We start from the raw sequence: 25,152 nt of genomic DNA, 5'->3' as shown, positions 1-25,152 counted from the left end.
ACATATTAGCACATTTCACATTGAAGCAGGTATAGTATATAGCAGCCAATTTAGCAATGACTATTTGGTACCTAAATAATATACACTTCTAGCCAGGCATGGTAGCATACACCTTTAATCCCAGCACTCAGGAGGCAGAGGTAGGAGAATCGTCATGTGTTCAAGGCCACCCTGAGACTACATAGTGAATTCCAGCTCAGCCTGGACCAGAGTGAGACCCTACCTCAAAAAAACAAATATGTGAGTGTGTGTGTATTTCTATTATTTGCATAGTCAGACCCAAGTTAATCACTTTTTAAAAATATTTATTTATTTGAGAGAGAGGATAGGCAGAGATATAGAGAGAATGAATGAATGTGAGTGTGCTATGGCCTCCTGCCACTGCAAATAAACTCCAGACACATGTGCCATTTTGTGCATCTGGCTTTACATGGGTTAGTAGGTTATTAAACCTGGGTAGTTGGGCTTTCACTTTAACTGCCAAGCCATCTCTCTTGCCCAAGTTAATAACTTTTAACAAAAATATTTCAACTAGCTGGGCTTGGTGGTGCATGACTTTAGTCTCAGCACTCAGGAGGCTGAGTATGAGTTCGAGGCCACCCTGAGACTACATCGTGAATTCCAGGTCAGCCTGGGCTAGAGTGAGACCCTACCTCAGAAAAACCAAAAAAAGAAAAAAAGAGAATACTTTATGGACTAGAGATGACTCAGTGGTTAAGGCATTTGCCTAAAAAACCTAAATGACCTGAGTTTGATTTCCCAGTATTCACATAAAGCCAGATACACAAAGAGGTGCATGCATCTGGAATTCATTTGCAGCAGCTGGAGGCCCTGGCACACCCATTCTCTCTGCCTATCCCCTTTCTCTCTCTCTCTTTCTGCTTGCAAATAAGTAAATAAAAATATTAATAGCAATTTTAGTATACCATATAATAAGAACACAATAAGGAAATATTTGGAGTTCAGTATAGTTATACTTCTGGACCACAGATCTAACCAGATCATTTACTAGTTTCAAAGTTGCCAGTGGTTCTACAACAATGTCTTTAGAACTTTTAGCATTGAAGACTTTAATAAAATGATTTATTTAAAAAAGTTTGGGGCCGGGCATAGTGGCACACATCTTTAATCCCAGCACTCGGGAGGCAGCAGAGGTAGGAAGATTGCCATGAGTTCAAGGCCACCCTGAGATTCCACAGTGAATTCCAGGTCAGCCTGGACTAGAGTGAGACCCTACCTCAAACCCCCCCAAAAACAGTTGGGGGCAGAGAGGTAAGAGGAATGTTATGAGTTTGAGGCCAGCCTGGGGCTACGAAGTGAGTTCCAGGTTAGCCTGGGCTATAGTGAAACCCTGTCCACTCAAAAAGTACAAAAAGTGTGGGACTGGAAAGATTGCTTAGTGGTTAAGGCACTTGGCTACAAAGCCTAAGGACCCAGGTTCAATTCCCCAGATGCCAGGTAAGCCAGATGCACAAGGTAGTGCATGCATCTGGAGTTCATTTGCAGTGGCTAGATGCCCTGATACACCCATTCTCTATATCTATCTCACTCCTTCTCACTTCCTCTCTCTAATAAATCAATAATTTTTTAAAGTATAAGAAGTATAATATAAATAATAGAAGAAAGCCCCCAAAAGGATAATTTACATTTCCTGAGTCCAGGGAAAACTTAAAGTAAACCAGTCAGAAAAAAAAAGTCAAGGGCTGGAGAGATGGCTTAGGGGTTAAGCACTTGCCTGTGAAGCCTAAGGACCCTGGTTCGAGGCTCGACTCCCCAGGACCCACGTTAGCCAGATGCACAAGGGGGTGCAAGCATCTGGAGTTCGTTTGCAGTGGCTGGAAGCCCTGGCACACCCATTCTCTCTGTCTACCTGCCTATTTCTGTATCTCTCTCTCTCTCACACATAAATAAATAAATAAATAAAATAAAATACTAAAAAAAAAGTCAAGAGTCAAGGGGCAAGAAAGATGGCTCAACAGTTAAAAGCACTTGCTTGCAAAGCCTGATGGCCTGAGTTAAATTTCCCAGTATTCACCTAAAGTCAGATGAACTCCAGATGCATGCGCCCCCTTGTGCATCTGGCTAACATGGGTCTTGGGGAATCAAGCCTCAAACTGGGGTCCTTAGGCTTCACATGCAAGTGCTTAACCGCTAAGCCATCTCTCCAGCCCCCTAAAGTCAGATGTACAAAGTGGCATATATATCTGGAGTTTGCAGTGGCTAGAGTCCCTGGTGTGCCCATTCATAATCTCATATTCTCTCTCTCCTTGCAAATAAATAAATAAAAATTTTTAGGCCAGGTGTGGTAGCACACATCCTTAATCCCAACACTCAAGAGGCTGAAGTAGAAGGATCCCTGTGAGTTTGAGGTCACCCTGAGACTACATAGTGAATTTCAAGTCAATCTGGGATATAGCAAGACCCTACCTTAAAAAAATAAAATAAAGGCTGGAGCGATGGCTTTAGAGGTTAAGGCGCTGCTTGCCTGTGAAGCTAAAGGACTCATGTGCAACTCTGCAGATCCTATGTAAGCCAGACACACGAAGTGATGCAAGTATGCAGGGCTGCACATGCGCACAAGGTGGTGCACGTGTCTAGAGTTCAATCATAGTGGCTGGAGGTCCTAATGTGCCAATTCTCTTTCTCTCTCACTCACTCTTGCTCTCTTGCATTAAAAAGGCCAATCTGTTGGGCTTGACTCAAAAAAAAAAAAAAAGACTCAATATTGAAACAACCTTCCCTGTGAGTTACATTTAGGTCTCAAGATTTAACACTGGGTCTTTGTAAACACACTGCTTGGATGAAGAGGCATATAAATGAATGTAGGTAATTTATGTTTCATTATGGAAACCACTTTCTAGCTTTTTGTTCTAAACTTTGCCTGATGTTTACAACTAGAAAACCTCATAAAATATTAGAAAAAAGCTGGGAGTGGTGATGCATGCCTTTAATCCCAGCACTCAGGAGGCAAAGCAGAAGTCGGACAACTGCTGTGAGTTGAAGGCCAGCCTGAGACTACATAGTGAATTCTTGGTCACTATGGCCTAGAGGGAGACTTTATCTCAAAAAAAAAAAAAAAATCTGATTTGAAAACAGTGTTTATTTCAGTCCCTAACCAATAAGCCATTCTAAATTTACCAAGGGGGCTAAACAGTAACTGATTAAGTCAACTAGTTAAACACTAACAAAAGAAAAAAAAAAAAAAACCACATGCATAGACCTTAAAGCTTTGTTTTAGTAACATCACAGATACGGGAAGGCATACTTGTTACCAAGAGTCTATAGAAATGAATAAAAACTCTAAGAAATGAGGCTGGTTTATTGCTAAGTATCACAGAACTTGGAAACAGCCCCTTTTAAAAATATATTTTGATGCCAAACATGGTGGTGCACACCTTTAATCCTACAGGAAGCTGAGGCAGGAGAATTGCCATGAATTTGAGGCCACCCTGAGATTACATAGTGAATTTCAGGTCAATCTGAGCTACAGCAATACTATACCTCAAAAAACAAAAAAAAAAAAAATGGATAAATAAAAAAATAAAATGGGCCAGAGAGATGGCTTAACAGTTAAGGTGCCTACCTGCAAAGCCTAAGGACTCAGGTTCAACTACCCAGGTCTCAGAAAAATATTTTAAAATGTGTATGTGGGAGCTGGGCATGGTGGCACATGCCTTTATCCCCAGCACTCAGGAGGCAGAGGTAGGAGGATTGCTATGAGTTCAAGGCTACCCCGAGACTACATTGTAAACTCCAGACCAGTCTGGGCTAGAGTGATCCCTACCTTGAAAAACCAAAATAAATAAATAAAATGTGTATCTGGGCTGGAGAGATAGTTTAGCAGTTAAGATTCTTGCCTGCAAAGCCTAAGGATCCAGGTTCATTTCCCTAGTACCAAGGTTATCCAGTTACACAAAGGGCGCTTGTGTCTGGAGTTTCTTTGCAGTGGCTAGAGGCCCTGGCACACCCATTCTCTCTATCGGCTTCTTTCTCTCTGTCAAATAAATAAAAAAAAAAATACTTCTAAAATGTGTATCTACATAGTGAATTCCAGGTCAGCATGGGCTAGAGCAAGACCCTACCTCAAAAAAACAACAAAAAAAGTTAGAGTAACTGAAAATTCAATTTTTGAAGCAGAACACTAAGGTTAGTCGGGCATGATGGCACATGCCTTTAACCCCAGAACTCAGGAGGGTGAGCTAGGAGGATCACCATGAGCCCCAAGCCAGTCTGGGACTACAGAGTTACAGATCATCCTGGGCTATAGTGAGACCCTACATTGAAACCTCCTCTAACCCCCCACCTGCAAAATAGCGGAGCTGAGATTACAGAAGAAAACTGCCACCATATTCGAAATCTGAAGGAATCAGCCGATTCTAAAAGTCTAGGTTGAGATTTGCTTACCTGTAGCAAAACTGGTTGGAGCCATAAAAATGGTAGACATGTCCAAATGGCAACTTGGATGAAGTGCTGAAGAATGTGGACTAGCATGAATCTGAAAAAACCTTAGGGTCCATGTTCTCCCGGGTTCCGAACCAAAAAGTTCTACTCCCAGGGACCTCACCAAATTCTCACAGTGATGATCCAGGTAATATCTCTTCCTGGCTCTGACTACGGGGAGGGAATGAGTAGTCTTATGTACAATTCCCAGAGATTTCTTCACCAACAAAGGTATATGCTCCAGGGTAAAATACTCTGCCTTAGCCTGATCCCAGATCAGGGGGAAGGGCATGCTTCCCACTCCCGCCCCTTCTAGTTTTTCAATTTCACCTAAGGGGGAAAAGCATACTTAACAAGGGCTATGGCTTCAAGGAGGTAGATTTGTGAATGTTGTGGTCATGGAGGAGAAAGTAGAAGACAGGCATGATAGCTACAGTATTGGAGAAAAACTTATGAAGGTCATAGTCACAAGATACAAATTTCTCCCTCCCCCCCCCTCTTTCTCTCATAAATAAATCAAATCAAAAACTCATCAAATTGGGCTGGAGAGATGGCTTAGTGGTTAAGCGCTTGCCTGTGAAGCCTAAGGACCCCAGTTCGAGGCTGGGTTCCCCAGGTCCCACGTTAGCCAGATGCACAAGGGGGCGCACGCGTCTGGAGTTTGTTTGCAGAGGCTGGAAGCCCTGGCGCGCCCATTCTCTCTCTCTCCCTCTATCTGTCTTTCTCTCTGTGTCTGTCACTCTCAAATAAATAAATTTTTAAAAAAAGAATATAAAATTCCCTTTCCCCCCCACATTTTACCACCTTACCAAGGCTCTGGTGTAATAACAGCAAATTATGGATGAAAGAGTTGCAAGACAGACTCTCTAGAGGTATTGAACTTCACAAAACCAAAATTCAAGGAGAAAGATAAAACCAAGGACATTATAGGAATTTGATTCATTTGACACCTAGTTGCACCAAATGGTAAATATACCCCAAGTCTAGCCAGTTTACCATAAATCCTAACATAATGTAATTAAATTAGAAATTAATAACAGAAAATAGCTATGAAATCTTCCTAAGTAATGAAACATCACATTTTTTTTTTTTTTTGGTGTTTTGAGGTAGTCTTACTCTGGCCCAGACTGACCTGGAATTCACTATATAGTCTCAGGGTGGCCTAGAACTCACAGGGATCCTCCTACCACTGCCTCCAGGCCCGGCTTATCTGGAAAAAAAAAATTGTTGAGGTAGGGTCTCATTCATGCCTAGCTGGAAATTTTTTGACCATAGACAAATGTGATGTTTGAGCTGGGCGTGGTGGCACACGCCTTTAATCCCAGCACTCAGAAGGCTGAAACAGGATGATTACTGTGAGTTCAAGACTATCCTGGGGCTATATAATGACTTCCAGGGCAGCCTGGACTAGAGTAGGACCCTACTTTGGAAACAGCTACAAAAAACTAAACCAAACAAAACAGAACAAAGCTTTAGGATATAAAACTGACAAGGCCATATGTGGTAAGGCATGCCTTTAGTCCCAGCAGAGGCAGAGGTAAGTTCCAGGTCACCCTGATACTACATAGTGAATTCCAGGTCAGCCTGGGCTAGAGCAGACCCTACCTTGAAAAATCAAAACAAACAAAAACTGACTTAGTCTGTGGCCCCACAGAACTTTTGATACAGGATATTTTTTCAAGCTCTTAAAACCAGTAGGAATGGTCATTATATCAGGCCCAGTGTTTAGGGAAGTTCCACAGTTAGTCTAATCAGACAGCTTGGAAGAAACCTGAGGGTTTATTTGTTGGTAAGATAGAGTTGCTTACAAAGCCCAGGCTGGCTTAAAACTTGCCATTCTGTTGCATCTGCCTCCTGAGTGTTGGGATTGCAAGCCTGTACCATCATGCCTGTCTTCTGAGGTTATGATGATAAATTTCTAGAGGAGCTGGAACCCACAATTTGTTCTACTTCTTTTTGGAAGGAAACCATGTCTTCTCAGTAAGGCAAAACATAAGAGAAATGTTTCATCAGTTACTTAGTAGATCTCAGCTCCCATAATGTTTTTTACTTTATTGGTTGTTTTTTTGTTTTTTTTTTTTCTTCAAGGTAGGGTCTCACCCTAGCCCAAACTGACCTGGAACTCACTCCGTAGTTCCTGGCTGGCCTTGAACTCACAGTGATCCTCCTACTTCTGTCCCAAGTGCTGGGGTCAAAGGCTTGATCCACCACACCTGGCATATTTTTCATTTTATTATAATGACTTTTTTTTTTCTCTTGGACATTGTGTGGGTTTGTTGCTGCTCAGCAGGTGGTATGGGAGAACATAGCCCACCCCAAAACAAGCTTAGACTTTGAAGTCCTCTTTAATTCTTTTCTATTTTATTACCTGTATCTCATTGTTCCTTTCAACTTCCCCTCTGAACCTTCTCCAGAACCTATTATTGTATCCTCTGTGTTCCCGTTGTGTTCATTCAGGCCTTTTGATCGTTTGCCTAGAGTTTTAAAGTAGTAAAAGTTTCACTGACTAATTTCCAACCCATATTTGACCTCAATCTGCACTCCACACGGTGAAGTCTCCAGAACTCATATCTGATCATATCATTCCTCTACTTTTATTAATTTATTAATTTATTTATTTTTTGTTTATCAAGGTAGGGTCTCACTCTAGCACAGGCTTACCTGGAATTCACTATGTAGTCTCAGGGTGGCTTTGAACTCTCGGTGATCCTCCTATCTCTGCCTCCTAAGTGCTGGGATTAAAGGTGTGCGCCACCATGCCTGGCTCATTCCTCTACTTTTAAATCATTTGTTGGTACCTTGGTTACAAGGTCCTAAAATGCATAAAATCTGACTCCACCTAGATTTCTAGGTAGATACCTCACCCTCTACCCTACTGTCCTTCCTTCTGCTTCAACTAACACCACTCACCCTACGCTAGGAGCCTTAGGCCTCAGAAAGGGAGATTCTGTTTCTGGAATTCAGAACATTACTAAATAGGAGCTCTATAAGTATTGAATGGATGAATAAGAAAAAGGGAAGGAGGACAGAAGGGAGGGAGGGAGGGGAAGGAAGTAGTGCTGACCTTATACAGGCAAATAAGAATAGCTCTGAATTTTTCTAGATACTCAAACAAATTTTTTTCCTTCGTTCCTTCATTCCTTCCTTCCTTTCTTTTTCTCCCTCTTTCTTTCTTTCTCCTTTTTTTCAAGGCAGGGTCTCTCTGTAGCCCAGGTTAACTTGGGACTCACCCTGTACCCCAGGTTAGCCTCGAACTCACAGTGATCCTCCTATTTCTATCTCCAGAGTGTTTAAAGGCTTATGCCACCACGCCTGGCTTCAAACACATTTTCTACTTTCTTCTCCTTCCACTTCTTTTAGATCTCCAAGCTTGTTTGCTTTGTCTCATTTATAGACTTAACACCACCTAAGATGCATTTAAGCCATGTCATACATAATTTATTTAGTCATTCCTAATAATCAATCCCTATGTAGCCATCTGAAAAATAAGAACCACTTTTACTACCTTTCAAGTTCCTCCTAATCTTGTTTATTACATGCTATTGTGCCTAGTATAAAATTTTGTTGTGTTTTATGCAGTTTCACCAGCATGTAACAAAACCATGTAACCTTTATTCTGTTGGTGGCATATTCACTCCAAACTCTGATGTGAGAACACTGAAAACCAAAAGCAAAGCAAGAAAAACTACATCACTACAGAGTATACTAAGTAAACTGATTGCTTCATGAAGTTCATAAAAAGGAGCCCTTTTAGTTTATGGTCAGGTCTTAATAAAATACAAGCAATAATTCTCCTATAAAAGCTAGTGAAGGGCTAGAGAGATTGATTGCTCAGTGGTTAAGGTACTTGCCTACAAACCATAAGGACCCAGTACCCATGTAAAGACAAATGTGCTAGAGTTCATTTGCAGTGGCTAGAGGTCCTAGTGTGACCATTCTCTCCCTCTCTCTCTCTCTCTCTCTCTCAAATAAATAATAAAACAAAATAAATCTAGTTACAAGTGGTAAAGGAGTCCTCATTTAAAAACATTCTAGTTAAGTAAAAGTCAGCAGTCTTGGGGATAGAGGAATGACTCAGCAGTTAAGGTGCTTGCCTGCAAGCCAAAGGACCCAGGTTCAATTCCCCAGGACCCATGTAAGCCAGATGCACAAGGTGGCGCATGCATCTGGAGTTTGTTTGCAGTGGCTGGAGGCCCTAGTGTGCCCATTCTCTCTGTCTCTCTCTCTCAAATAAATAAACAAAATCTTTTTAAAATGTAAGCTGTATCAGTTTAGGAATAATTTAGCTAACTGGTTACTGGACACAGTGACTATTATAACTGATACACTATGTTTATAAACACATGTAAGTGCAAGTGATGGATAAACATACTTCTCTTTCCTAGAAGCACATATTTTTTTTTGTTTTTGTTTTTCGAGGTAGTGTGGTGGTTTGAATAGATGGCCCCCATTATCTTCAGTGTTTGATTTGTCTGTAGTTTGCATCTGCAGCCACCTGGCTGGAGGCAGCGTCACTGGGTGGATCTTAAAGTTTGGTGGTGGGTTTCAGATTTTAATCTAAAGATATGCAAAGTTGCCTAGCAGAAGTTTCTGAAGCGTGCTTTTGGCTTTTGGCTTGTGCTTCTCTGTGTGTGTGTGGGTGTGTTTGGTCCTGTGAAGGCAGGCCAGCTTCTTCTGCCATTTATGGAACTTCCCCTGGATCTGTAAGCTTCAATAAATATCCCTTCCTCCATAACTGTGTCTGGTCTGAAAGTTCATCTCAGAAAACCTGAAGCTGTCTACTACAGGTTGGGTCTCACTCTGGTCCAGGCTGACCTGTAATTCACTATGCAGTCTCAGGGTGACCTCGAACTCTCGGTGATCCTCCTACCTCTGACTCCCGAGTGCTGGGATTAAAGGTGTGCACCACCACGCCTGGCCTATACAAATATTTAAAAATATAAAAACAGTATCACATTATGGTATTTCTTTTGTGAACTTTAAATTCGGGGGCTATATCCTGCTATCCCTTTCCTGAAGTATGTTTTATAGGCAAATTTCTTGTCATCCTTGCCTCTTGTCTCCCTAGATGACTTAGGCTATCCTTGGATTCACTATGTAGCCCAGGTTGGCCTTGAATTCTTCATCCTCCTACCTCAGTCTGCAGAATGCTGAGGTTACAGGCAAGCAATGAGACATTTAGCCTGCTGTCATCTTTTTCAACCTAAGAGTTTATTGACTTATTATTTATGATTTTTGTTGTTTTTGTTTTGTTGTGGTGGTTTTGTTTTCTTAAGACAAGGTCTCGTGCTAAAGAGATGGCTTACAAGTTAAGGTGCTTTCCTGCAAAACCAAACAACCTGGGTTTGATACACCAGTACCCACAAAGACAGATGCACAAAGTATCACATGCATCTGGAGTTTGTTAGCTGTGGCTAGAGACCCTGGTGTGCCCATTTTCTCTCTCTGTCTGCCTCTCCTCTCTCTATCCCTCTCTACTTGCAAACCAATCAATCAATATTAAAAAAGAAAAGACAGGGTAAGTTGGGTGTGGTGGCACATACCTTTAATCCCAGCACTTGGAAGGCAGAGGTAGGATTGCCATGAGTTTGAGGCCACCCTGAGACTACATAGTGAATTCCAGGTCAGCGTGGACTAGAGTGCAACCCTACCTAGAAAAACAAACAAAAAGAGACAAGGTCTCACTCTGCAGCCAAGCTGACCTGTGACTATGTAGACCAAGTTGGCATTGAATTTGTGGCAAATCTCCTGCCTCTGCTCCTGTAGTGCTAAAATTACAGGCATGTGTCACTATGCCTAGCACCCTATCCCATTTATTTTCTAAACAACAAACAAACCAAACATATCCACCCAACATATTTAGCCAGACTTGGGAGTACATACCTTTAGTTCCAGCACCTGGAAAAGTGAGGTAGAAGGATCACCATATGCTGGGTGTGGTGGTGCACACCTTTACTCCCAGCACTCAAGAGGCAGAGGTAGGAGGATACCTGTGAGTTCAAGGCCAGCCTGAAACTACAGAGCGAGTTCCAGGTCAGCCTGGATTAGAGTGAGACCCTACCTCAGAAAAAAAAAAAAGTTAAAAAGACAAATCAGCTGGGAATGGTGACTCATGTTTGTAGTTCAAATACTTGGGAAGCTGGGGCAAGAAAATTACCTCAAGATGGAGGCCAGCATGAGCTACCTAGTAAGTTACTGGCAAGTATAGGCTAAAGAGTGAGACCCTGTCTAAAAACAATTGAAGGAAAAGAGGGATGGATGGATGGATGGAAGGAAGGAGGGAGGGAGAGAGTGAAAGAACCAGAAATGGAAAAATATATTTAAGATGCTTCAGACAAAACATTAATAATAAGATAGGCTCAAATAAATAAGCATCTCATTAGAAAATAAGAATATAGCCGGGCATTGTGGCGGCACACGCCTTTAATCACAGCACTCAGGAGGGAGGATTGCCGTGAGTTCAAGGCCACCCTGAGACTACATAGTGAATTCCAGGTCAGCTTGGGCTAGAGTAAGACCCTACCTCAAAAAAAAAAAAGTTTCCTTTTGGGGCTGAGGAGACTGCTCAGTGGTTAAAGTTTCCTGCTTGCAAAGCCTTACTGTAGCTCCAGGCTGGTCTCAAGCTCATAGCAATCCTCCTACCTCTGCCTCCCCAGTGCTGGAATTAAAGGTGTGCACCACCATGCTTGGCAAGAAGAAACTTTTTATGGGATAAACTATTCTGTCCCTGTCAGTTGTGTTGGTTAAAAAAAAATCTAAGCATGTATTAAAACATTTAATGCCAGAAAAATAAATGAATATATTGTAAATAAATTCAATTAAAATAAAAGTTGTCACCAACAATAATGGTACCTTCTAATTCTCGGTCTAAAGGAGGCACATCATCTCTCATGGAGAAATCCATAGCTGTCCCTGGTATGTCCATCAAGTCTTCATCACTGGAGCTGCTCTGGAAGCTACTGAAACTTCCCTGCTGAAAACCTCTGTTATCCATGGCTCCTGTATGGGATGAAAAATATTAAGCTTATGAAAATGACCTTTTAGCCCCTAACCAAATTTTCTGTTTTATTATGGTTTTAAGTACACATAACATAAAAATGTATCATTAGAAGGCTATAGAGATAGTACAGCAGGTAAGATTGCTTGCCACAAGTGTGAGGGCTTGAGAGGGACCAGATTGCCTGAGCTCAGCTGGGTAAGACCACATACATCTGTACACCTAGTCCTGTGAGGAGCAGAAATTAGAGAATGACTGGGGCTTGTGAAAACCTATTCATTCAGAGAGATACTCTGTCTCAAGGAAATAATGTAGATAAGTGATAGAGGAAGGATATTGGATGGTGTCCTCTGGCCTCTGTGCTCCTACAAGCATGCACATTTGTACACACATACTCCACAGGCAAAAAGAAATTATCATTTCATTCATTTGAAAGTATGTTAGTCATGAACACTGAGTACATTTGGGGGCTGGGAGATGGCTCAGTGGTTAAAGGCACTCACTTACAAAGTCTGCTAGCCTGGGTTTGAGTACCCATGTAAAGCCAGATGCATACTATAGCACATGGGGCTAGAGTGTATCTGCAACAGATAGAAGCTCTGACATGCCCATACTCATGCTTTCTCTGTCTCTCAAATAAATAAATGAAAAATTTTTTTTTAATTGAAAAAAGAATACAATGAGGGCTGGAAAGATGGCTTAGCGGTTAAGTGTTTGCTTGTGAAGCCTAAGGACCCTGGTTTGAGGCTCGATTCCCCAGGACTCACGTTAGCCAGATGCACAAGGGTCACACACATCTGGAGTTTGTTTACAGTGGCTGGAGGCCCTGGTGTGTCTATTATCTCTCTCTCTCTGCCTCTTTCTCTGTCTGTCGCTCTCAAATAAATAAATAAAAATAAACAAAAATGTTAAAAAAAAGAATACATTTAGTGCATTTGCAATGTTGTATGCCACTGTACATTTCAAGAATTTTTTCTTCATTCTAAACAGAAACTACATCCAATAAATAATAACTCCATACCCCACCCCCAAATCCCTAGTACATTCAAATATACTTTCTTTTGTTTGTGGTTTTTCCAAAGTAGGGTCTCGCTCTAGCTCAGACTGACCTGCAATTCACTATGTAGTCTCAGGGTGGCCTTGAACAGAAGGTGATCCTCCTACCTCTGCTTCCAGAGTACTGGGATTAAAGGTATGTACCTCCACACCCAACTTCAAATATACTTTCAATTTCTAAACATCTCTTGACTCTGAAGACCTCATATAAATGGCAGAGAGAGAAAAATGAGTATTCCAAGCGCCACATGTTCTCTCTCATATGTGGATCCTAGCTACAGATGATTGGGCTTCTGCATGAGAAGGAAAATACTTGGTAGCAGAGGCCAGTAAGTTAAAAAGGACACATAAAGGGAAGAGAAAGGAAGGGAGGAGGATACTTAATAGGTTGATATTGTATATATGTAAGTACAATGATTGTGATGGGGAGGTAATATGATGGAGAATGGAATTTCAAACGGGAAAGTGTGGGGGTGGGGAGGGAGGGAATTACCATGGGATATTTTTTTATAATCATGGAAAATGTTAATAAAAATTTAAAAATTAAAAAAAAGAAAAAAAAAAGAAAAATGAATATGGGCATGTTAGGGCCTCCTGTTACTGCAAACAAACTCCAGACACATGTGCCACTTAGTGCATCTGGCTTTATGTGGTTACTGGGAAATCAACTTAGGCCATCAGACTCTGCAAACTGTATTTAACTACTGAATCAACTATTCAGCCTTATACCATGTACTTAACAATGTTTTTGTTTTGTTTGGGGGCCAGGGTCTCATGTAGCTTATGCTGACCTGGACTTCACGCTAGTCCAGGGTAGCCCCAAACTCATGGTGATCCACCTACTTCAGCATGAGCCACCACACCCAGCTCAATGACATTTTCAATAATAATTCAAATGGCCATAAAATCAAATGAAAGAGTGCATACAAAAATAATGAGAGTCAGCTGAGCATGGTGGCTCACACCTTTTCTTTCTGTACTTTTTTTTTTTCTAGTCCAGGCTGACCTGGAATTCACTATGTAGTCTCAGGGTGGCCTGGAACTCCTATCTCTGCCTCCAGAGAGTGCTGAGATTAAAGGTTCACCATGCCCATCTTTTTTTTGTTTTTATTTTCTGTTTGTTTTTCAAGGTAGCATCCTGCTCAAGCCCAGGCTGACTTGCAGTTAAGGCCAGCCTGGGATTACATAGTAAGTTCAAGGTCAGCCTAGACTAGAATGAGACCCTACCTTAAAAAGACAAAACAAAACAAAACAAAAAACAAACAAATAAACAATAAAACCATTACTGGGCTGGAGAGATGGCTTAGCGGGTAAGCACTTGCCTGTGAAGCCTAGGTACCACAGTTTGAGGCTCGATTCCCCAGGACCCACACTAGCCAGATGCGCAAGAGGGCGCACGCATCTGGAGTTCGTTTGCAGTGGCTGGAAGACCTGGCATGCCCATTCTTTCTCTATCTGCCTCTCTCCCTGTCTGTTGCTTTCAAATAAATAAATAAAAATAAACAAAAAAAGTTTTTAAGAAAGCCATTACTTATACAATATAAAAGCCATATTTATATAATAATAAACAATAATAAATAAATAAAATATTTTAAAGTGTTTAATGCTTTCTTGGGGCTGGAGAGATGGCTCAATGGTTAAGTATGCTTTCTACACAAGCATGAGGGCCTGAGAAGGTCTGAGTCCACCTAAGTTTGAATCTCCAGAACCTACATAAACAGGTGCAACACCTCACAGCCTGAGTTCAGTTCCCCAGAATGCACATAAAGCCAGAGGTACAAAATCACACATGCATTCAGAGTTCATTTACAGTGGCAGGAAGCTCTGATGTGCTCATACCTTCTCTCTGTATGTCTGCCTTTTTTAAAAAAAAAAATTATTTATTTATTTGAGAGCGACAGACACAGAGAGAAAGACAGATAGAGGTAGAGAGAGAGAATGGGCGCGCCAGGGCTTCCAGCCTCTGCAAACGAACTCCAGACGCGTGCGCCCCCTTGTGCATCTGGTTAACGTGGGACCTGGGGAACCGAGCCTCGAACTGGGGTCCTTAGGCTTCACAGGCAAGCGCTTAACCGCTAAACCATCTCTCCAGCCCTGCCTTTTTGTTTCCGTCTATTTTTCTCTTTCTCTCAAATAAATATCAATAATATTTTTAAAAAAAGTCAAAGGCCGGGTGTGGTGGTGCACGCCTTTAATCCCAGCACTCGGGAGGCAGAGATAGGAGGATCGCTGAGAGTTCAAGGCCACCCTGAGACGACATAGTGAATTCCAGGTCAGCCTGGGCTAGGGTGAGACCCTACATCCAAAAAAAAAAAAAAAAAAAAGTCAAGCTTTGGGATCAGTAAGAAACTCCAGCTTAAACAAGAATGGGTAGAGGAATAATGGAGCAGAATACCTAACTATTCACTCTGGCCACTGCAAGTGAGCACACTCTGCTGCAGGCACACACACACAGAGTTCCTTGAGAGCACATACATGTGCATACAACACACACACACACACACACACACACACACACACACAATCTGGACTTCACCTGGATAAGCAGGCTGCTGTGGTGTCAGAGTCTGAGCAGTGTAAAGGGGGAGCTTAAATGAGAAAGTAGCTCAGTTTTTTTTGAATCAATTCTCAACAGGAATGAGGCCAGAAAGCATCTGTATCACAGAAAGAGCTGGGAAGGGAATAGATTTGCTACATAGGGGGACACTGTTCAATAAGGTAAAAATATTAAGGGTGATAGAACCTAGATTTCTGATGATTAGCAGTAGAAAGTACGGGGGAAAGTGGGTCAAACCCTGTCATATTGGATTAGAATCAGAGATATAAGTAAGAATTTAAGGGCTGGAAAGATGGCTTATCAGTTAAGGCGCTTGCCTACAAAGCTAAAAGACACAGGTTCAATTCCCTAGCATCCATATAAAGCCAGATGTACAAGGTGGTGCATGTATCTAGAGTTTGTTTGCAGTGGCTAGAGGCTCTGGTACATCTATTCTCTCTATATATATGCCTCCCCTCTCTCTCTAAAATAGATGAATAAATAAAATATTTTTTAAAAGATTCCTGGATAGTGTGGCCAGGTATGGTGGCACACACCTTTAATCCCAGAAGATTGCCATGAGTTTGAGTCCACCCTGGGACTACACAGTGAATTCCAGGTCAGCCTGGACTACAGTGAGACTCTACTTCAAAAAACCAAAAAAAAAAAAAAAAAGAATAAGATATACTTAAACAAATATTGGTTTTTTAAAATTTTTAATTAATTAATTTATTTATTTTCACAATTTTTATTAACATTTTCCATAATTATAAAAAATATCCCATGGTAATACCTCCCCCCCCCGCACTTTCCAAATATTGTTTTTGAGACAGGGTCACCACATGTAGCCACGTCTGGCCTGGAACTTACCATTTATCCAGGTTGGCCTTGAGCTCTTGATCCTCCTACCTTAGCGTCTCACTCATATGCTAGGATTACAGTCATGTGCCACTATACTTGGCCATAAGATTTTTCTTTGTGGGATAGCATTTATAATCTGATGATTTTCACTTGAGATCTATAATGTTTTCATCTTTAGCACAATATTAATCTGTTTTCCAAATATCCCATTTATTTATCTATTTGCAAGCAGAGACATACAGAAAGATAGAGATAGATAGATAGAAAGAGTGTGTGTGTGTGTGTGTGTGAACCAGGGCCGCTAGCCACTGGAAATGAACTCCAGATACATGTGCTACTTTGTGCATCTGGTTTTACATGGGTACTGGAAAATAAAATCTGGGTCCTTAGGGTTTGCAAGCAAGTGCCTTTAACCTCTAATCCATCTCTCCAGCTCCAGAGAACATTTTTCTGTTTCTGCTTTTTTTTTTTTTAAAATGAAATGAATTTATTGATTTTTTAAATTTTATTTATTTATTTATTTGAGAGCGACAGACACAGAGAGGAAGACAGATAAGAGGAAGAGAGAGAGAATGAGCGCGCCAGGGCTTCCAGCCTCTGCAAACAAACTCCAGACACGTGCGCCCCCTTGTGCATCTGGCTAACGTGGGACCTGGGGAACCGAGCCTCGAACCGGGGTCCTTAGGCTTCACAGGCAAGCGCTTAACCACTAAGCCATCTCTCCAGCCCTGTTTCTGCTTTTTTAAAGTTTTTTTTTTTGTTGTTGTTTTTCGAGGCAGGGTCTCACTCTAGTCCAGGATGACCTAAAATTCACTATGGAATCTCAGGGTGGCTTCAAACTCAAGGCAATCCTCCTACCTCTGCCTCCCAAGTGCTGGGATTAAAGGCGTGTACCACCATGCCCAGCTTAATTTTTTTTAATTTTATTTCATTCATGAGAGAGAGAGAGAAAGAAAGAGGTAGATAGATATATAGAAAGAATGGGCATGCCAGGGCCTCTAGCTACTGAACTACAGACACATGCACCACCTTGTACATCTGGCATACATGGGTCCTTGGGAATCAAACCTGGGTCCTTTGGCTTCACAGGTAAATGTCTTAACTGGTAAACCATCCCTCCAGCCCCCAGAAAGCAGTATTAATGTTATTAGACTTCCATCTTCCTCTTAGCCACTTCCTTTCTGAAAGTATCTTTATCACTTGTGTTTTGATTCCCTAACCTAGGCCACATACATGCACAAATGTCCTCTACACAATGACAAAATAACATTATTTTTTTGTTTGCTTGTTTTCAAGGCAGGGTCTTACTCTAGCCTAAGCCCGCCAGGAACTCACTCTGTAGTCCCAGGCTGACCCCCAACTCACAGTGATCCTCCTATCTCAGCTACCTGAGTGCTGGGATTAAAGGTGTGAGGCACCATGTCCAGCTTCTTGAAAGTTATTTTTTAGCCAGCCATGATGGTCACACCTTTAATCCCAGCACTTGGGAGGCAGAGGTAGGAGGATCACCCATTATTTGAGGCCACTCGGAGACTACATAGTGAATTCCAGGACAATCTGGGCCACAGCAAGACCCTACCTCAATAAAAACATTTCAAAAAATAGCCATGGGGGTGGAAAATTGATTAGTGGATAAGGCACTGGCCTGCAAAGCCTAAGGACCCAGGTTTGATTACCCAGGACCCACAAAAGCCAGATGCACATGTTGGTGCATGTATCTGTAGTTCCGTTGCTGTGGCTAGAGGCCTGGCATGCCCATTGTCTTTCTCTCTTTATCTGCCTCTTTCTCTCACTCTCTCTCAATTAAGTAAATAAATGAATAAATAAAGAAATAAAATATTAAAAATAGTCATGGATCTTAGCTCTCATGGGACAGAGATAAAAGGTGCTTCCCAGCCTTCATCTTAGTTACCTACAGGTTCACCATTTCTAATCTGAAAAGCTGAAATTTGAAATGCTTCAAAACACAAGTCACTAAAAATACTATAGAAGGGCCTGGAGAGATGGCTTAGTGGTTAAGCGCTTGCCTGGGAAGCCTAAGGACCCCGGTTCGAGGCTCAATTCCCCAGGACCCACGTGAGCCAGATGCACAAGTGGGCGCACGCGTCTGGAGTTCGTTTGCAGTGCCCGGAGGCCCTGGCGCGCACATTCTCTCTCTCTCCCTCTCTCTCTCCCTCTCTCTCTTTCTCTCTCTCTCTCTCCCCGCCTCTTTCTCTCTCTGACACTCTCAAATGAATAAATAAAAATAAAATTTAAAACAATACTATAGAAAATTACTTTGGGTCCAGTCATGGTGGCACACACCTTTAATCCCGACTCTCAGGAGGCCGAGGTAGGAAGATTGCTCTGAGTTCAAGGCCAGCATGGGACTACAGAGTAAGTATCAGGTTAGCCTGGACTAGAGTGAAACCTTACATTCAAAAAACAAACCAAAAAAGAGTATAGGAAGTCCAAAAATATGTAATGTTCGGCTTTCAAATGTATCCTTTTTCAGATGGGATTACCTATTGTTCTAGGAATTCATTAGAACAAAATAATGACAGGAGAGAAGATATCAACAATGGAGTAGCTGGAAACTTCTCAGTTTCCCCATGGGGACCTTAAAAGGTCCCTTCTATAACCCACTGAATTGGAACAATCAAGTTAAATTGAGTTGTCTTACTTTAAACATTTCCTGAAAGTTATCTGGTTCATTGTTTGGGTTATAGAGTGTTTCCTTAATAAATGCATCAAAAAACAAAATCAACAGAGGTAAATTAGAAGGAGCCAGTAAACCAAACAAAACCTGCTGTGAGTGGTGGTTCTACAAAGGAACCAAACAGTATCAGCAAAAGTGATATTTATCTATGATATATTTCTGATATGTATCAGAAAATAAACAGCATTTTTTGTTGTTTTTTGGAGTAAGGTCTTGCTCTAGCCCAGGCTGACCTGACCTACAATTCACCTTGAACTCATGGCAATCCTCCTACCTCTGCCTCCCAAGTGCTGGGACTAAAGGCATGTGCCACCACACTTGGCTTAAACAGTATTTTTGTATTTATTTATTTATTTATTGGCTTTTTGAGGTAGGGTCTTACTCTGGCTCAGGCTGACCTGGAATTCACTATGTAGTCTCAGGGTGACCTCAAACTCATGGTGATCCTCCTACCTCTGCCTCCTGAGTGCTGGGATTACAGGCATGCACCATGCGCCACCATGCCCAGCTTTAAATAGTTTTTATTATTATTATTATTATTATTATTATTATTATTTGAGGATGGGGCTGGAGAGATGGCTGAGCTGTTAAAGGCTCTTGTTTGCAAAGCCTGAAAACCTGATGGCCAGGGTTTGATTCCCCAGCACCGACATAAGGCCTGACACACTGTGGTGGTTTGATTCAGGTGTCCCCCATAAATTCAGGTATTCTGAATGCTAGTCTCCCCAGCTAATGGCAATTGGAAATTAAAGCCTCCTAGAGGCAGAGTATTGTTGGGGGGCGGGCTTATGAGTTTTATAGCCGATTTCCCCTTGGCAATGTTTGGCACATTCTCCTGTTGCTATTGTCCATCTTATGTTGGCCAGGGGCTGATGTTTACCCTCTGCTCATGCTATCATTTTCCCTGCCATCGTGGAGCTTCCCCTTGAGTCTGTGAGCCAAAATAAACCTCTTTATCCCACAGGCTGCTCTTGGTCAGGTGATTTCTATTAGCAATGTGAACCTGACTGCAACACACACAAATAAGCACATACATCTGGAGTTTGTTTACAGTGGCAGGAGGTCCTGGCATGACCATACTGTCTTTATGTCTGCCTATTTCTCTCTCTCTCTCTCTTTCTATCTCTATCTCTATCTCTCTATCTATCTTAAATAATAATAATACTAAAACATGATGCTGGGCTAGTGGCACATACCCTTGATCCTAACACTCAGGAGGCAGAGGTAGGAGGAGAGCCATGAGGCTACCTTGAGACTACATAGTGAATTCCAGGTCAGCCTGAGCTAGAGAGACACCTTACCTCAAAAAAAAAAAAAAAAAAAAAAAAAAAAGCCAGGTATAGTGGCACATGCACCTTTAATCCCAGCACTTGGGAGGCAGAAATAAGAGCATTCCAGGTCAGCCTGGCCTAAAGACCCTGCCTCAAAAAACAAAAAACAAAAAAAAAAAAAAGAAAACAAATAAAAAGTGGGACTGGGGAAATGGCTTAGCAGTTATGGCATTGCATTGGCCTGTGAAGCCTAAGGACCTGGGTTCGATTCCCCAGGACCCACATAACCCAGATCCACAAGGGGACACGTGTCTGGAGTTCACATGTACTGGCTAGCGGTCCTGGAATGCCCATTTTCTCTTTCTGTCTGTCTCTTCCTCTCTTATAAATAAACAAATAAAATATTTTTTTAAAGTGAGGAGATATTTTAGTGCTACAAGCACATACGTAGTATGAGTGAGGTCCTAGGTTCAATACCTAGTACCACAATAAATAAATAGATTTTTTTAACTGACATTGAGATTTGGGGCTGGAAAGATGGCTTAGTGGTTAAGGCACTTGCTTGTGAAGCCTAAGGACCCAGGTTTGATCTCTCTCCAGATCCCACGTAAGTCAGGTGCACAAAGGGGAGGCAAGCACAAGGTCGCACATGCCCACTAGGTGGCACAAGCATTTGGAGTTTGATTACAGTGGCTAAGGTCCTAGCTTACCAATTCTCTCTCTCTCTCTCTAAAAACAATTGAGATTTGAAGTCATGTCTGGTGAAATTTGAAGCTCAATGCTCTTTCCATAATATTCTGAGGTTTCAGTATGACTGCCAGCTCAAAGAATGGCAATCTAGAATAAATCAAGTCTTTTGAGTAGCCATAAACCAGAATTTGAGGCAGGCAAAGAATAATGTAAGGGGATTTATTTTCCCAACTAACCACGAGACTGCAGTTAGGAGTTGTCAGACAATGGAGAGCCAAGGAAAAAAAGGCAATGGGGGTACTATTTAATGTTTGTTTAACAAAGCTGACATGTGCTGACATTTTCTTTCTTTTTCTTTTTTGAGGTAGAGTCTCACTACAGCTCATGCTGACCTGGATTTCACTATGTAGTCTCAAACTGGCCTTCAGCTCATGGGGATCCTCCTACCGCTGCCTCTCTGAGGGCTGGGATTAAAGGCATACACCACCATGCCTGGCTCCAGTCATTTTCTTACTTAAACTCATAAAGTTTTCTCTTTGCCTATAGTCTCAAGTTTGAATTCTTTGCACAATATTCAAAGCCCTGTCAGCTAAATTCCAAGCCAGGCGTAGTTGGCTCACACATTTAATCCCAGCAGTTATCAGGCTAAGACAGGAGGATTGCAGTGGGTTTGAGGCTAGTTTAGGGCTAGAAAGTGAGTTCCAGGTCAACATGAGCTAGAGGGAGACCCTGCCTTGGAAAAAAAAAAATCTGAATTCCATCTACCCAGACAGAATTATTTCCTGCCACAAGTTTGTTATATCTCAAATAGACCAAGTAAGGTTGGCTCTCTGAATATGAGAGTAGTATGTCTGCCAATTCAACCAAACACTGATCCAAAATATTTGAAAGAAAATGTTGATTCCCTAGCAAAGGAAGGACAGACTTTTACTTCTCATTATTATTCTATAAATTATACAATATAAAAACTATTTTCATAGCATTTACATTTTATTAAGTATTATAAATAATCTGGAGAGGATTGAAAGTGGATACCCAAAGATATACACAGGCTATATGCAAATAGTATATGCTGTTTTATTTAAGGAACTCAAACTTCCAAGAATTTTGGTATCTGTGCGGGGGAGAGAGGTCTTAAACCATTTCTCCACAGATAGAGAGAAACAAATATATTTTAATGACTTAATGCCTTTACATAGGACATCTGCTCTATGTGGAATTCCATCTACCCCCACCCCCATTCCTTTTCAGTCTGGTGAAATTCCATTGAATCCATTTAAGGCCAGCTCAAACAGGCTTTTCTCTCAATACACCCTTTGTTCAGATACCCATGTTGACATAATCTCTGCCACTTGAGCCTTGTGGCTACACTCTGTCTCCATTTATATTGTTCTAGCAATTTCATGTCATCTCAGAGTAGGTGTTCAATAAGTGCTTATTGAGGTGAATTCCAGTTGAGGAGGAAGGGGTAACAGCTAATGAACACATTTATATCACTAATACTCAACAAGTCGTTGCCTTACACTATCAGGGAAGGGAACTGGGGATACACAGTTTATGACTCTGTCACTGACTCTCAAGGAATTTAAAATCTAGTGAGGGAGAACTTGCAATGACACAACAGCTAAGTTTCAGTCTGTTAGAATATAAATGCAGTTGGAGCCCGGTGTGGTGGCACATGCCTTTATTCCTAGCATTTGGGAGGCAGAGGTAGGAGGATCACTGTGAGTTCGAGGCCACCCTCACACAACACAGTGAACTCCAGGTCAGCCTGGGCTAGAGAGCAAGACCCTACCTTGAAACCCAATAATAATAATAAAAAAATAAATGCAATTGACATTCAGAAAATGAAGGAGAGGGTCTGGCATGGTGGTGCACACCTTTAATCCCAGCATTTGAGAGGCTGAGGTAAAAGGACGACTATGAGTTTTCAGGCCAGCTTGAGACTACATAGTGAATTCCAGGTCAGCCTGTGCTAGAGTGAAATCCTACCTCGAAGAAAAAAATAGAAAAGAGCTAAGTGTGGTGGCGCACACCTTTAATCCCAGCACTCAGGAGGCAGAGGTAGGAGGATTGCTGTGAGTTCAATCTTTTTGTTTTTTTCTTTTTGAGACTACATAGTGAATTCCAGGTCAGCCTGGACTAGAATGAGACCCTACCTTGAAAAACAAACAAACAAACAAACAAACAAACACAAAAAGAGAGAAAGAGAAAGGAAGCAAGCAAGCAAGCAGGCAAGAAAGGAAAATGGGCTGGAGAGATGGGCTGGTTAAGGCACTTGCCTGGGAAGCCTAAGGACCCAGGTTCAATTTCCCAGTACCCACATAAACCAGATCCACCAGGTGGTACATACATCTGGAATTGGTTTGAGTGGCTATATGGCCTGGCACACCCATTCTTTTTAAATTTTTCTTATTGATAACTTCCATAATTATAAACAATATCCCATGGTAATCCCCTCCTTCCCCCCACTTTCCCCTTTGAAACTCCATTCTCCATCATATCCCCTCCCTCTCTCAATCAGTCTCTTTTATTTTGATGTCATGTTTTTTTCCTCCTATTGTGATGGTCTTGTGTAGGTAGTGTCAGGCACTGTGGGATCATGGATATCCAGGCCATTTTGTGTCTGGAGGAGGACATTGTAAGAAGTCCTACCCTTCCTGTGGTTCTTATATTCTTTCTGCAACCTCTTCCACACTGGACCCTGACCTGATACATCCATTCTATGTCTCTCTCTATCTGCTTCTTTCTCTCTAACTCTCTCATAGATAAATACATAAATAAACAATCAAAAACTTACATTTGAACCAAGTGTTGTGGCACGTACCTTTAACCCCATTATTTATGAGGCAGAGGTATAAAGATCACTGTGAATTCGAGGCCAGTCCTAGACTAGATAGTGTATTCCAGGTAAGTGTGGGCTAGAATGAGACCCTATTTCAACCCTTCCCTCAAAAAAGAAAAAAACAAAAAGATTTGTTAAAAATAAATAAAATGGGGCTGGAGAAATGGCTTAGCAGTTAAGGCATTTGCCTGCAAAGCCAGAGGATCCCGGGACCCACGTAAGCCAGATGCATAAGGGGGCACAAGCATCTGGAGTTTGTTTACAGTGGCTGGAGGCCCTGGAGTACCCATTCTCTCTCTCAAACAAATAAATAGGTATTTAATTTTTTTTAAATAAATAAAATGAAGAAAAAGGATGGACAGATGATTCAGCAGTGAAGACACTTGCCTACAAAGCCTAAGAACCCAGTTTTGTTTTTTTTTTGTTGTTGTTGTTTTGTTTTGCTTTTGGTTTTTCAAGGTAGGGTCTCACTCTAGCCCAGGCAGACCTGGAATTCACTATGTAGTCTCAGGCTGGCCTCAAACTTACAGTGATCCTCCTACCCTGGCCTCATGAATGAGTGAGTGAGACCCTACCTTGTAAAAACCAAAAGAAAAGCAAAGGAAGTTTTCCAGTTTCTGGTCCATCCATATACTTGGAAGTTATCTCTCTTCCTCAAATTAATAAAAAAAAAGCACAAACTGGAGATATGACTCAGTGATTAAAGACTACCAGCCCAGGTTTGATTCCCCAGTATCTGCATAAAGCCAGATGCATCTTGAGACTGCCTACACTGACAGGAGGCTCTGGTGTGCCCATAATTTCCATTTCTTCTCTGTGTCTGACCCTCCTTTCTCTCTCTCTCTCTCTCTCTCTCTCTCTCTCTCTTTCCTCTTACAAATAAATATAAATAAATAATATTAAAAAACAAAAACATGGGCCATGCATGGTGGTGCATGCCTTTAATCCCAGTACTTAGGAGGCCTACGTAGGTATTTACTATGAGTTCAAGGCCAGCCTGAGACTACACAGTGAACTCCAGGTTAACATGGGCTAGAGTGAGTCCCTACCTTGAAAGAAAAATTAACAAATTGCTGAATAAATTGAAAACAAGGATAGCTGGGCAAATCAGTGCCACTAAAATTATTGAGACTGCCTAGTGGAGAGAGAATCACAGTTGACACAAACAGAAACCTCAAAAGGAATACCAAGATATGAAAACTGAAACTATACCTCTGAAGAACAGCTGAAGGTTCAAACATATATGTTTGAGTGTTAAAAACTCTGGGCATCAGTCAAATTGTACATTTAGTTTTTTAACTTAAAAATATATTTTATTTATTTGAGAGAGAAAGAGGAAGAGAGAGAATGGGCACAGCAGGGCCTCTAGGTACTGCAAACTCCAGATGCATGCACCACCTTGTGCATCCAGTTTTATGTCTGTACTGGGGAATCGAACCTGGGTTCTTTGGCTTTGCCAGCAAGTGCCTTAACTGCTAAGCCATCTATCCAGCCCAACTTGAACATTTGTTTTACCAACAAATCAGAAAATAATACCCTCTTGCTTCTTGCATAAAGAAAGGAAATGTAGTAATATTACAAAACAACGAGGGCATATTTTTTGTTTGTTTTTTAGAAGTAGGGTTTCACTCTAGCCCAGGCTGACCTGGAATTCACTGTGTAGTCTCAGGGTGGCCTCAAATTCACAGTGATCCTCCTACCTCTGCTTCCTCCCACCCCAGTGCTAGGATTAAAGGAATGCCTGGCCATCATGCCTGG

At 41.6% G+C, this 25,152-nt stretch overlaps 1 protein-coding gene across 2 annotated transcripts in view; it reads right to left on the bottom strand.

Moving 5' to 3' along the window:
- Positions 1–25,152, bottom strand: part of Clcn5 (chloride voltage-gated channel 5) — a 251,784-nt gene that overhangs the window by 70,298 nt on the left and 156,334 nt on the right. For both annotated transcript variants that reach the window (XM_045141109.1, XM_004670060.3), the window contains one exon: positions 11,293–11,439. In XM_045141109.1, the coding sequence (XP_044997044.1) occupies positions 11,293–11,439 (147 nt within the window). The remainder of the gene's footprint in view (positions 1–11,292; positions 11,440–25,152) is intronic.

The sequence above is a fragment of the Jaculus jaculus genome, chromosome X, assembly GCF_020740685.1.
Source record: "Jaculus jaculus isolate mJacJac1 chromosome X, mJacJac1.mat.Y.cur, whole genome shotgun sequence".
Lineage (NCBI taxonomy): Eukaryota > Metazoa > Chordata > Mammalia > Rodentia > Dipodidae > Jaculus > Jaculus jaculus.
This window is presented reverse-complemented; position numbering and strand designations above follow the sequence as displayed.